At 45.1% G+C, this 14,611-nt stretch overlaps 1 protein-coding gene across 4 annotated transcripts in view; it reads right to left on the reverse strand.

Annotated features, from left to right (window-relative positions):
• Positions 1–3,924: 3,924 nt before the first annotated feature.
• The window catches only part of STXBP4 (syntaxin binding protein 4), a 123,979-nt gene continuing 113,292 nt past the window's right edge, over positions 3,925–14,611 (reverse strand). For all 4 annotated transcript variants that reach the window (XM_019542452.1, XM_019542451.1, XM_019542453.1 and 1 more), the window contains one exon: positions 3,925–6,736. In XM_019542452.1, the coding sequence (XP_019397997.1) occupies positions 6,622–6,736 (115 nt within the window). In that variant the 3' untranslated portion in view covers positions 3,925–6,621. The remainder of the gene's footprint in view (positions 6,737–14,611) is intronic.

A 14,611-nucleotide genomic window follows, 5' to 3' on the forward strand; every position in this document is an offset into this window, starting at 1 on the left:
TCTTTGACCTGAGATGCATAACTCCCCTGGTGACTAATTACAGCACCTAATGGTCAGGTCCACAGTGACATGGAACGGTGCTTAATAAATGAAGTGCAGCACGCTACTTTGGGGACTGAATCTTTTACTATACCTGGAGGTCTCAGCTTTACCTTAGCACGGGGATTGGAAAGCAGAGACAAATCATTCCCATTTCCAGAACTGTGAAAAATAAATCTATTTAGTCCCGCAGTAGAAGAAAACCCAGTATTTTGGTTTTTCCCAAACTCTGCACCATGATGCGCCTTCCTACTGTTCAACCCTGAGGCTGTAGGCATTGTTTTGCTTCTTTTCTCTTAAAACCACACACAGCTTAATGAGTTTGCCTGCGCAAGGTTTATTAATGGACCGATTCCTGAGGATATATAATACAGTTGGGGCATACTTTGGGGCATAAAGTGTTGACTGCTGAAGAGCTAATGGGCCCAGTGCTGTAAAGCAGCCACCGAAGTTGTAACCTCTGAGCTTTTCAGGGCTTCTGGAGGCCAGAGAGGTGAAATCCTGGCTACGATGAACTCAGCAATAAAACTCCTGTTGGTTTCAGGTGTGGAAACATTTCACCCCACAACTTCGGAGCTTCCCTGTAGGCTGATGGATCTTCCCAGAATAGAGGAGGTCAAAAAGCCCTCAGTGCTTTATGATTAAGCAGACATATGATAGATTTTGTTTTCTTTTAGCAGTAGACTGCTCCCCCAAATACAACCCCCAGATATCGAGGCTCTCAGCTGTTTGCCTTAATCTATTACAAATACATAGAGCAGAACCTTTGCTCTTCCCCAGCCTTCCTAAGGGTCAGGCTTGGAAACAGAATCAAATCCACACAATTAAATATGTCTCCGAAACCTTGACTGAGGGACAGCCTCACTTCTCAGAATGGGATCAGTGTTTTCCCTTCAGATACAACAGAGCATTTCCAAACCTCCACATGCCCAGGGAAATTCAAGGCAAATGCAGCTCTTAGAAGCATCTGTACTTTCCCTACAGTCGAGACCAGACACGACGCAGCTTTCCTGGTCGCCCGCTTCAAGAGTCCCCCAGTCAGTTCATTCCAGCAACCGCAGCGAGTAAGCTGCTGCCCACAAAGCTGCTACCTGACGTTGCGTCTCGTGCCAGTCAGGAGAAAATGGGAACCTTTACATTTTGGAAATGACTTGAGACCAAGTCCTCTACCAAGGGGCCTCTTATTAATTCTATTAGTAAATACTTTCCTAAAGAACTGACATGGTTGACGGGCCTTCCTTATCAATGAAAACTTTTAAAATTGAGTTTACGCATGTCACACCTATTTTACAAAGGAGCGAACTCCAGAACACAGCAGTTAAGTGGTTTGCCCATGGTCACTTTGTAAGGCAGTGGCAGAATCAATAAGAGTCCCAAGCCTTGAGTTCCAGTGCTAGCCACTAGACTTGATGTCTTTTTCCCAGCGTGATCTCTGCAGCCACAACTGGGTACCTAATTCAGAAACTAGGTGCATTCACATGCTTTATCACAAGCTTATTCAGACTCAGATTCAAGGTCACAGGGACGCATTCAACCATGGGACTTCAGTCTAGCTCCTAACCCAGTATTTGGGGCCATGGGGCAAGAGGGAAGATTCTGCTGCGTGTCTCTATTTGTAACAGCTTAAAAGCAACATCTGCACCTTGGGGCCATCTCTTCCATCGTTCTGCGTACTATGCAATGCAAAATTCAGCCTTTGCAGGAGTTTCAGCTATCGTCATGCTGTAATAAAGCCGCTATGCCAGAAAAATGTTAAAAAATAGGGAACTTATTAAATCGGTAGCAGCTTCAGCCCATGTCTCGAGAAAACTCCTGAGTAAGCAACAATCCAGCTGCCATAAAATATGAAAAGAATCTGGATGGTACAAGCTGTTAAATGGTTGGTATGACATGGAAACAATTGCCCTTAGGAAAGGGAAAATTAGCTATTGAGATGAGAGGTGAGATTGTTTGCTGGCATCTGACTCTTGGCACAATATCATTCCAGCCTTATGATGGCATAAAGTACGTACCAGGGGCCTAATTTATAAATAATGCAGTCAGGCCCATAGGAAGCAGATGAAATGCCTGACTCCCATTCAGTTAATCTGCAACTTAAAAGCTTTTACACTGTAATGCTGGCTCCAGAGCCTTACCTCACGTGAATTGGCATATCTCCATTCAATCGACTGTGGCTGTGCTGGTTTATATCAGCTGAGGATCTGTTTCTGAAGGTGATGCTCTTTAGGGAGCACGTGGGTATCTTGGGAGGAAAAACATTTAGTGGTTAGAGCACAGGGCCGAGGACAATTCCTGGGTCTGCTTTATGTTTTTGTCACTGGCTCACCACATAACGTAACGTTGGGGAGCCACTGATTTTCAGGGCCAGATCTAGGATCTGGGTGACTTTGGCTGGAGACATGAATATTGAAGAGCTGATGCGGATGCAAGCGAGGGCCACATTCGGCTGCCGTCTCAAATGAGGGGTGGAAAATGAGGCCACGTCCCCCATTTTTCAGTCTCCGAAAGCAGTATCCCTTGGCATCATCCCTGCTTGGTGCTCATCTTCACTAACTGACTAACAATCCTTGTGCCAGTCAGCACAGACTGACGGGCTGCCTGTCAGAAACTGGTTCAACAGTAAAAGAACAAATAATTTGTTTCGGAGTCCTAAAACTGCTTGGCACAAGAAGCATTAAATAGTTGGTGAATACTATCTGAGGCAATCTCTCTGAGCCACTTAGCTTGGCCACACCTGTCTCTCCATATTCTTGCCTGCTGGATTTATCCCGGGAGACAGAGGAGGGGGGTAACTTTCCCACAATGAAGCCCCATTCTCTAATAGCAATAAAGAAACCCCAGTAGGCTTAGTTAATTGAAAGAAAAATGCCTGTGCCTGTGGAGTAGATGTGGTCAGGCAATAGATAGCTCCCATGAGCCAAATATGTTCTGAAACAAACCAGCTAATTAATGGGTTGGATCACTTGTGGAGAGTGTATTTCAGGAAAAGAGGAAATGCTGTTGTTTGTGTGTTGGATTTTCTTTCCTTTTACTTAATTGCTACTTATTTTATGGCTTGGTGGTAGTGCCCAAGAGCTCCAGCTGAGATCGGAGACCCATCATGTACAAATGTGTGGTAGGAAGCATTTCTGGCCCCACAGACCTTTCAATAAATTTTGCCCTGACAGAAGCACGAGAGCTTGACATCAGCAAAAGTGCAATTTCAATACAGAGAGGGGGGTTGACTTCACCAGTTTATGGTACTGAAAAGGGCTTTCTGAAGCAGGCACTGATTGAGGACCAACCATTGGAGCTACTATGCTTAAATAACAAGCAATGGGAACATACATTGCTGCACTCAGGGCCTTTCGACACTCCTGGCCTGAAATCTTCAGCGCTGCAGCTGAAATGAACCGTATAACTCCTCCAGCTGCAGTGCAGTGCTCCTGGAGGCACACATGGTGCAAGGGCCTCACCCTCCCGTCATGGTTGTTGTGGGTGGCATGTCACACAGTAGGAAACAACAGCGGATAAGGACTTACCTCTCTGCTTGGCAGTGTGGCTGAGGCAGGAACTGGTGTTTATTTTTTAAACTGAAACAATGGGAAGCATTTTAATGAGAAAGTTTTAGCATCTCCCAAAGTTGATGCTGAACCTGCTGCATTAGGTATTTAGATAGAAGTAATCACTCTAATAAGCTCATGATGTAGCAATTACACTTACTAGAGTCTTTGCAGTATTTCCAGTGAGAAGTGTAAGCGCTAAGGATAATTGTATAGCAGAAGCATATTTTAAGGGTGTTAAATGTATACAGAAGGTAGATGCATAGGAAGCCATGTTAAGGATCCAATATCTATTTTCTTTCAAAGCCACTGTTTTATTGTTTTATAGACTACAATGTTGTACTTCCATTTCTCTTGAAGTCAGGATGTTTTATTGTGCAGTAAAAATGTAAAATAGCCATTACATCACTGCGTATTTTGACAATTCCTCTTTACAAATTTGCATTACATTATTCTAGACCCATTTTCTCAGTTTATACAATTCAGCTTAATCAAAATTGTTTTGCAAACTACTTCGCAGAGAGAGAGAGAAAAAAGAAGGGAGAGGGAGGGAGGGAGAGATGAAGGGAGAGAGAGAGGATAACCTAGGAAACAAGTATGCCAGCTTACAAAAATAGACTAGAACATTTGGAGATTACAGGTATGAAAAAAAGAGACCAGCGGTGGAGAATATGAACTAGGGTAGCTTATCTGGAGAACCAACACTTGAATAAGGAAGAAACTAGATGGATGCAGAGATCTTTTTTTAGGTAGTCCTTAATTACAAGGTAAAAATGGAAGAGAGACTAGAACGTGCTCCGAATCGCTGAAATGTTCTCAGATGTGGGTGGAGATAGCAAGCACAGCAGAAGGCCAGCGTTTTTTTTGACTGGTGCGGTGGGCTGTGAATAGCATGCTCGGGGTAGGGGGTTCCTTGGGGAAAGACAGGCAGAGTGTACATGGCTGTCCTCCTCCACCCGGTCCAACAAAAGGGCAGCTTTAAATGCCATGCGGTTCCTGCTGGAGCGGGCCTGGGGAGCTGCTAGTGGACTGATGCTGCAACTACCTAGTGCTGCCTTACACTTTGCGAAGACAAAACTCTGGACTAAATCAAGTCCTATGAGGACAGCACAGCTCAACAACCCAGTTCACATGTCTCACAACAGAAGCAGAAAAGCAGTCTACATGCAGGCTGACTGACCAGATTTTTTAAATGCTTCCTGATTAAAACCCAAATGCCCAAAGTCTTCCATCCTGAAAGGATCCGTCATACATAAAGCACCTACATTATTGCTAGAGCCCAAGTTAACATTGTCAGAAAGCCAGATAGGTCTGGTGAGCAGTTTATATATCTGTGCTGGGTCTGAGTCCAAGGTCTGCACCTCAGAGGACTGTATAAAGCACAAGCAAATGAGCTCTGCTCAGTGGTGCCAGGTCATTGTTTGGAGGCACCGTCCTCCCTCAAGCCATGAAGCAGCTCAGGGCTAGTGGAACAGAGAATGGCTGGAGCACAGCAACTCCCAGGGCTGCTGTTGCACATGGAGCATTTGTTTGTTCACTGGATGCAAGTTACTGTGGATCTGCTGATCCAGCTTTTCCTGAACACCCTCTTTGCCCCCTCAAAAGGGCATAGGCCCCACATCCATGGGTAACTTAACCCCACGCTAATTAAAAGCAGACAACAAAGGCCTAAATTCTGTTTTACCCACTAGATGTCTTGGGTGTAGCTACTGGCAACGTCCTGGCTTGAATGGCAAGGACCAGGGAGGCATCCCATTTCACCTGGAGAGATGCACAGTTCTCAGCTCCTTAAATATACTTTCAACTTCCCTTTGCAGAATGACTCAGCTGCGTCAGCCTGTCATCCTAATTTCCTTACAGTAGAGCCCCATATCTTGGTCCTTATTGTCAAAAAATACTGTTTTCCTCTGGCATGTTGATCAGTGCTTCTGCAAAGTCTGTGTTCCTTATTTAATTTGTTAGTCAATACCTGACATACGTACACACATAAAAAGCCACAGGAATGACCTACTGTAGAATCAAACAGTCGACAAAGCAGCCATCGTATTGTGTGCTGTGAGCAACACAGTCTTAAGAAGTCTTGTGCTGCCTGTGTACAGTGAAACCTGCTTGTAGCTTCTCTAGCAGTCCTGGTCCTTTTCAGCCACCCCTTTAAATCATCACCAGGATTTCCAGAGTGATTTTGTTTTACTTCTACTTAAAGCCCAGCTTCAAGGAGGTGACTGATTTCTGCTGATCCTGGAGGTGGTTTCACAGGTTTCATTGTACTTGAAACTTCACAGCTTCCACAGAAACATTCAATGCGTATGTGTACCAGTTTAGCAGAGTACAAAAGTGAAACAGTTTTCATTCCTGCATAATTATGCTGACAGAGAAGAGTGTCCTCCACCAGAACTGAGGTCAACAACTTTCCAGACCTCATTTTTTCTAAAGCCGAATCATTAACTGCCATAAAAATAATGGTAAAAAAAAAAAAATCATCTGGGCTTCAGTATTTGTAAGAAATTGCCATAAACTTCTGATAGCAAAATACATATGAAATCTTTTATAAAAATCATTCACTCAGTAGTTACACAAAAGGCTTCTGTGTTACACCTACTAGTTTTGGTAAAAAAACTCATCCACCAACCAGTGACAGAAAGTTCCTCTGGGAATTGCATCCAATGTGCCCCTCTCATGCTGCTGCAAATGGCAATTAACTCAGTTCAAGACAATGGAGTTACAGCCACACAGAACTGAAGACAGGAGAGGATAAGGTCCTAAAGGGATACGGGTAAGGTTCACCCCTGTACCCGCAAGCTGGGCAGACCCTGTGCACTAAACAAGCCCTTCGGGGTTTCAGAGAACTTGTGTACGTAATGCACAGAGCTCTTGCAGAGGTGAATTTCACCCATGAAACTGATCCCACATAAATCAATGACACAACTCCCTTCGAGTTCAAGCGCAGCAAGATCAGGTGTAATATGCTAGTCTACAGGAAAGCGCGGTCTTCTGATAATATTGGGTAAGAACGAGTGAAACTATCTACCAACAGACATCCTCAGCTCCTGGGCTCTGCTAGCTCTCTGGTGCCGTCTTCCCCAATCTCCTCAGAACAGGATAAGCTCAGTGCGCTGGTTACAGGATGGATCCATGATGTTGTCTGTGTTACATGGCTGAAGAGAAATGAGAAATGCCGTTAGCAACCTAATAAATCTTGGAAACAAGGCAACCCCATAAGGATGCTCTGCCCCTTTCCAGAGGCCCCCGCATCTTGCCAGCTGAGACTGCCAAGAAGCAAATTCACTAATTCCCAAAGGGCTAAATCCAATGAGAGGGAACGCCCAGACTGAGCAGGAAAAAAGGCAAATCTGGGGTCCCAAACTCCGCTGTTCTGGAATCCCTATGCTAACAAGCTGCCCCAGCTACTCACATGGGCACAGGATGCAGACTGAGCCAGCCTTCAGTGATGCTATTCTAATAGCTGGAAGAGTATCAACAGCCTCCATAAACATCATTAATTTCTATTTAGTGCATTTTGCAGGAGTTTTCCCAAAATTTTAGGTGCTACAGAAAGTTAACTGGAATGCAGTATTGTGGTCTCGGCAAAAGGAATGAAACAGGACCAGTGGTTACCAATTATGAAGTAACAAGAACTGGCTCACTCTAGGAGGCCTGATACACCGTTACACAATTTTTAGATGTCTATATTTAACCAGAAACATGCTTAGAGCTGCATGCCGAACCACTGAAGAATTCACAGTCATATTTTACAGGCACTTTATGATTAACCATGATTGTGTGCACATAGGTATTTACAAACCTGGCTTTCTACAGGACAGCATCTTTGCCTCCTGTAGAGGGTAAGGGGGATGTAGAGCCAGGTCCCCCCTTCTGCTGGCTGAAAGGCAGGTGGGTCCTTCCTCTTCCACCACCATTTTACTCCCAGCAGGTCCACGCGTGCAGTGATTCTGTTCTACCACAGGGCAGACCAGAATCCCAAACTGTGCACAAGTGCCACAACCTGCAGTTAGGTTGCTGCAAACGTGCCCCTGAAGCATGGAAAGCTAAACAGGCCCAGGCCCCATGTTCTTTATCCAAGCACCCTTACCAGAAAAGGAACTCAGTCATGTTCAATCCAGATACCATACATCACATCACAGAAAGATCCATATGATTCTCACAGGTTATTTGGGAATAAAATAAATGTATGCTCCCCAGCTACTTTAGGTTTTTTTGCAAGTGCTGTAGCTCAAGAGCTTTGACACAAACAGTCGGATGGGATAATCCTAGATTTGCTGGTTCCTGTGTTAGAAATGCTTCCTCTGTGGTTTGTGTTACAGGGGCATCTGTAGAAGTGAGAAATTCCAATCTACTTGTAAGCTTTGCCGATTTGAAGGACCTCTGTCCTTTAAAGTGAGAAGCTGCTGTCATTATGAAAGGGCTTTTGAAATGGCAGCAAAGCAAATTCCTAGAGGTAAAACTTTCCCCATTTGCAAATCTTCTTGTGGCAAAGATCCATTCAACCACTTTTCAAGGGCACTTGAGTAGATTTTAGATGTACTTAAAGCTTTTTATGTTTTCAAGCAAGTCATCCTTGTTGGAGAGTAGCCAAGTTTATTGTGAGAAAACAGAAACATTTAATCTGGGAATATGTCAGCAGTTTATTTAGTCTTTTTAATATTAGCAAATTGCAAGGCAAATTTTATAGCTTGTACAAACAAACCAAAAGAACACAGGCTTTATTTTATTGGCAGAGAAATGGCTGCGAATTATTTGAATCCCATTCTAATTACTCTCCTTATGGCTCTTCCTTCCTAGCATCAATGCAAGGAATACTTTCTTTTATAAGAAGAATTTAGGGCGCTCTCTTAAGAAAAGCAAATGTCTCAGAGAAGATGTAAGGATGAGCTGAGGCAGGATTAGTTTGTGCACCTTTGACAGACTTTGAAAAATCCAGCTGGTGCTAACACTTGCCTCAATTGATACAACTCACCCATTTCAGTTGCATTAGTTGAAAAACTCCCCAAATCCATGTAATGCTCTGTAGCAGCTTTTCTTTTCATGCTACTGTGTACTGAAGTCAGAAGGGGTGAAATGGGCACTTCTCCAGGATCTTCCTGACTAAAATAAAAAGCTTCCAGCCCACGCTCCTAACCATCCACTGCAAGTTGTGGATAATGAAATCTTGTGCAAGCCCTGTTTGCTTGAGGTTTGTCCAAGAGTCAGGATGTAACCCTGAACCATCAATCAGCCAAACGTCCACGCTAAGCAGACTCATTTAAGTGCCAAATGAACTCTGCCAAATGGGATTCAGCTGTATTTAAACACAGAAAGCCAAATTCCCAGCTCAGGTGAAGGCTATTGCTACCTGGGTGAACTGTGTGGTGTCGCAAAGGCAGATCATTGCTGCTGTAGGCACAAACACAGCGACAATGGTACCTGTCTTCCTCTCGCTCTTAATAACTGCTAGCCCACCCTGTTTAACATGCAACAGTGATCTTACAGAGCTATTCACCTTCTTCTTCTTGATTTAGGATTTCCCAAACTGAACTGGCAATGCAAAACGCAGGAGCGCTTAACTCAAGATTACTGGTGCTTGACAAAGCTTTAACTGATCTATGCATGAACGAAAATTACTGCAAAACCATGTGAGCATTGCAGCTCCTGCTGACTGCCTTAAGGCCAAGGACTGAGGACAGGAAATCACATTTCAAAGCCTTAACCTTTGATACTTATACTGTTGCTACTGAAACACCCTGGGAAAATAAAAAAAAGCAGGTAGGAAAGGGTATTGCTAGCAGCAAATGTGTAGGCTGTACAAGTCCATTGCCCTCATCACCCAGTAATACTGGAACGTTACACTGACTTCCCTCCCCGATACCTCATACAAGCCCTGTTCAGTTCTCTACTCAGGCTTCCAGGGGCCAACCCTGATGTTATCGCCCGCACACACACTCAAACACCTGACCGTGGAAGCCCCTGGACACAGCCAGGCGGTGATGAGGGGATACCGTACCAGGATGCATGTCGCCTGCAAGGGGCACAGCATGCTGGGGAGCACGCCGCACTGTTATGCAGAGACCTTGGAAGTGGGTCAGGCCAGAGAAGAAGTGGAGCTATAGCCCTGGAGTGAAGGCTATGTGTATAGTCCCACTGCCCACCACCAGCATTTGCCCTTTCTCTTGCAAGCAATTGCAGTCCGCAGCCTGTTTGTTGGGCCATGCACTGCTCTGCAGGATTTGCCTGCACTGCTCCCTCTGTCTCCTCCTGCTCTGCCTCTTCTTTCAGTCCCCACCCCCAACCCTTTATGCTTTGAATGACTTTCTGCTTTGCATACACCAGTCATCCTCTTCCTCCTCCAAATCCCACCTCTTTTCAAAAGCCTCCTACACCGAATGCTTCACCCAGTCCCTCACGCCACCTCTTGCCCCTACTGTTTCATCTGTCTCCGAGTTGCTCATGATGCTTAACACTCATGGGTGGACAAGGTTCACACATTCACAGACGTTTAGGGCTGGAAGGGACCTTGGGAGATCATCGGGTCCAGCCCCCCCTGCTCTAGGCAGGAAATACTGCTGGGTTCAAATAACCCCAGCAAGGTGTGCATCCAGTCTCCTTTGGAGATCTCTGGGGTAGGCGCCTGCAGCTTTCCCCTGGGGCACTTTGGTGAATAGATGTTCGCCTAGCCCCTGATGCTCTCCCCTGATACATTTGTAAGCTGCCACCAAACGCCACCCAAAGTCTTCTCTTTTCTAGGCTGAACAGTCCTATATCTGTCAGCCTTTCCTCATATGGCTTGCTCTTCACGTCTCTAATCATATGAGTGGCTCTTCTCTGGACTCTCTTTCAGTTCTTTGGATAAATCTGATAGATTTTATTAGACCAACTAAAATAGCTGGAAAAATTCTTCTTTGCAAGCTTTCGGGTACGAACACCCTTCTTCAGGCTGAGGAAGACTGCAGTAGTACTCATGGATAAATCCTGGGCAAAGTCTGTGGCACACTGCAGGTGCAAGGTGAATTATCCTTCCGTCATCGCCACGTAGCAGTGGAGCATCCATGGAACCAGAAAGGCTTACAGACACCTTGTGGCGGTGGAGACTGGAAAGAGCTGCCAGACCGACGAGGGAGCCCCCGGAAGGCAGGTTTACCCCGGTGGGGAACCCCGAAGACGTACCCGCCAACAGAGAAGAGCATGGACCGGCAAGGTGCAACTGCACTGCTTTATCAGCTCCATCTCCATCTGCCTGGGCAGCAACTGGCGGATGACATCAGGGCAAGGTGACCCGACACCAGATTTAAGGGCACCCAGGACATGCCATGATGGAAGAGATCGCTGGGCGACAAAAGCCCCATAGTAGGTCAGGCTGGCAGGCTCCAGGGCTTCATGGTACATGCTCGGACACAGCAGCTGTGGGGAACCAGATTCCCCCTTCTCTGCCTTCCCCCACCCTTTCCCTGGAGAGGGCACCAGTGGGGACTGGGCATTGTCTTTCTTTTTTGTGTTTGGCATTGTCCCTCCTGTTTAGCAGGGAGCCTCACCCAAGCAGAGGAAGACCCGAGGGACTAGGCTTGAAGCAGGGCCCAAGGGCAAAGGCTGAGAAAGCCCTCATTTACTTACCTGGCAAGACATCCAGGAGAAAGGGTCAACCGACCCTGGCCCCTGACTATGAGGGGAGTATTTGTTTCAATCTTCAGAATTTCTTCTGGTTAGTCCTTTTTACAAGCAATGCCTCATCAGCCAGCAAGCAGAAGCAGCAGACACGATTACCACCCCAGGTGGTAATGGGGTCAAGGGCCAGATGATGCACTCGCACCATTTTCTTTTGGGCCACTAGGGCTGGTGCAGAGGCCAGGAGCAGTGAGGACTGCCTTGGAATCACCCCCATCTATGTTGGCGAGTGGACAGGGTGTAGGGGAGGCAAAGCACCAAGTCCTTTGCACCCAGGCATGTGAGTAACCCCATGGGGAGCCTGTTGTGTACATCACTGGACCCTCCCAATTTTTTTGTACGACCAAGGCATGGCAGGAAAGAAGGGGCGGTTCCCACTTGAGGCTCTTGCGGCCTAATCACCGATTAGGCTGCGGGCATGACACCTCAACACCTGCTGTTCCTGATCTCCTTGGAACAAGTTTTTTGGGCCAGAGGATCCAAGAATCATAGCTTACTTCTAGTGAGGTGACCCAACAACAAATGCAGATACATGCCAGAAATGTACTTGCTCCATTGCTCTTGGGTTACACGCTGCTTGAGGTGCTTACACAGCATTTCACAGATGGAAAATACAGACTGGACTCAGTGCATAGATTGTACACCAATATAATTACTTGTATGACTTTTCTGAGATCAAAATGTCTTGGCTTTGAGGAGCCCTTTGCTTCTCTCCTATTAAGTGCATTTTGACTTTGCCTTGTAAATCAACCCTGGTCTCTTTTGCTGATAGCAGTGCACACTGGCTCTTGGAGTTAGCATACACGGATGGCCCTATCGTGATTTCTGTTATGTTGGTAGTCTCCTGTGAAATGTTAGTATTTGGAAGCCAGATGCTAAATAATGTAGTCTCAACCAATGAAGAGTAATTGCAACTGCATCCTGTAATATTAACTGCAACAAGCTAATGTTGTTGGGGTCTAGAAGGAGTAAATCGTTTTTAACCATAGCTAATGGTTGTCAGCTCAGTAGGGGAATTAGATCAAAATTAAGTGATTGATTTAAATTGGGGTAAGTACAGCAAATCAGCCTTCAGAGAGCTGCCAAGGACAATTTCCAGAGATTCTGAACCTACAAGAGCTTGGGAAGTTACTTTTTCTGTATTTATCAAAACCAGATGATTTGAGCTTAACATACACATTCTTCTCTCTCTTTTTAATATCTTTATTTTTCAGCTGGTTGGGCTCTCTCCCAGGACTACAATTTTATAAGAAACACCTGCACAAAAGGCAAAGCATATGAGTTGCATTTTAAGGGGCTGGTCCTTCAAGGTGCTGAGCAAGTCCTGGACGATGGTTTGGTGCCATTAGCTCTCATGGGCTCTAAAGAGGCCGAGGACATTCATCAGCTCACAGGATGGGTTGCTAAGGTGACATAAACAAACATCTTGTGTTTCTCTCATGCAGTGTAGGTTTAGCTTGAATGGCAATTAATTGTGGACGGCTATCAAATGAAACTCCACAAGACCATCCACATATTCATTCTTTGATTAAACCAAGTCCACTATAGCCTAGCAAGAAAAAGCTATAGGCCATTTTGTAAGACACAAAAAGAAGAGATATTTGCCTAAATTCTACTCTTTAATAAAAACACGAAATCACCTAATCTAGAAACAAAGCACTAATAAGATGTGAGCCAGGACTGAATGAACCCAGAGGTGAAGTGATGAGCTATCTGACCTTTTCACTTTTACAGCAACCATGTATATCCCTGCATCAGCAATGCGTGAGTGTTATCACTCTGAGGGCTGTTCAGCACCCTATACCAATGGCTTGGAGGGTGCCAATGTACAAGTATCTGCCAGCACAAAAGGCAAAATCCCTTATGCTGCAGTTCCTTCACCGTTTAAGTTCTTGGCCTTTGCTGAGAAGAAAAGTGGTGGTCCTGCCCCGCAGGGTTAACTTACTGCAGTTATGTCCCAGGCTAACCTTGTAATCTGGATTGTCTCTGGGGCTCCCAGCCTGGCAGCTGCACAAGAACTAAATAAACAGTAGGAAAGGAAATTAAATTCTGGGATGCATAAATAGAGGAACTGGGTCTTTCACCCCAACCAACTGCAACGAGGCTACATTCTTCTCCTGCTCCCTTCCATGTGTACCTGGAAAAGGATGTAGGATGTTAGGAGTGTTGCCTCCCCTGGCCCTGACAACGTGGAAGCTAATGTACAGTGAAACAGTCTGCAGTGCAGAGAATCTGAAGAGATTTACTGTGTCTACCAATCCTTGAAGATGGCTCTACAGAGAACAGATGTTAGAGAAAGCGCCTGACAGCCTAGTCAATGAGCATGTCATTATTCTCCAGGTGTTACCAGGAACCAGGTATTTCTGTAGACTCTCTTTGCTTCTAGTGGATTTCCAAAGATCAATATAAGTCTCAGTGGAACTGCAGGTTAAAGGCTGAAAACTTTAAACCGCCTGTTCTGTAAGGTGGCAAATCTGGCCCCAGCAATGGAAGAGTTCCCAGCATTTTGAACTTACTATGTTTCCAGTTCTTGAAACAGAAATAACCCAGAAGAAGAGAATTTGGCACACAACCATGGCTCCCTAAAAGTACAGTCACTCTACTGAAGTGCAAGAGATTGGAACATGCTCTAGAGATCTGAGTTGCATCCACCACCATATGCAACAGAAGAAGTTAGCTCCCAGCGTTCTGGTAACAGAAAGGAAATGTAAACTGGTCCCATGCACCAGGAAGTAGAGTACCTATAGAGGATGAAAGAATTTCGCTCCATTCTGTTGCCTGAAACTTAAAAACAGCTTCCCCACAAAAAATTACCCAACCAGGAGCTGCTTAAAGTCTTAACATTCTTGTATTACAAACTCATGTTATCATAAAAGCCAGTGCCACGTTCCCTAGTTTTACCTCTAAGGACAGCAATGCAAAATGAATTCACTGAAAATCAGAGTAAATGCAACCAACACATACTACAAGTTAAACTATTTTCAAACTTTGGAAGCATTTTTTCCCTTTTTCAAATAAGTACATTCTATTTACCGAAAATCTGTCGTGCATTTTTGCATTGGCAAAGTGGTCTTTGTGTCTGGGGCTAAACTGCTGTTGTGGACTGCTAAAAAGAAGCCTTTTTTAAATCTCAGAGGTGACTGAGTGTTATCGGTAGATACTGTGTGATTCTGGGCATCTCAATTTTTAAATGCCCAATTTATGACCCAGTTAAAAGGCCTGTGGTTTAGACAGGTGGTACTTAGCACTTTTAAAAAAAATCAGACCCCTCTGACATGTCTCAGTGTGGGAAACTCAAAAATTAAGGAATCCAAAATGTTGTAAACCTTGGGCTGACCCGAGGTTAAAGGGTGCACTTTGTAGCCCTTTGATTCCTA

The sequence above is a fragment of the Crocodylus porosus genome, unplaced genomic scaffold (assembly GCF_001723895.1).
Source record: "Crocodylus porosus isolate Cpor-Errol unplaced genomic scaffold, CroPor_comp1, whole genome shotgun sequence".
Lineage (NCBI taxonomy): Eukaryota > Metazoa > Chordata > Crocodylia > Crocodylidae > Crocodylus > Crocodylus porosus.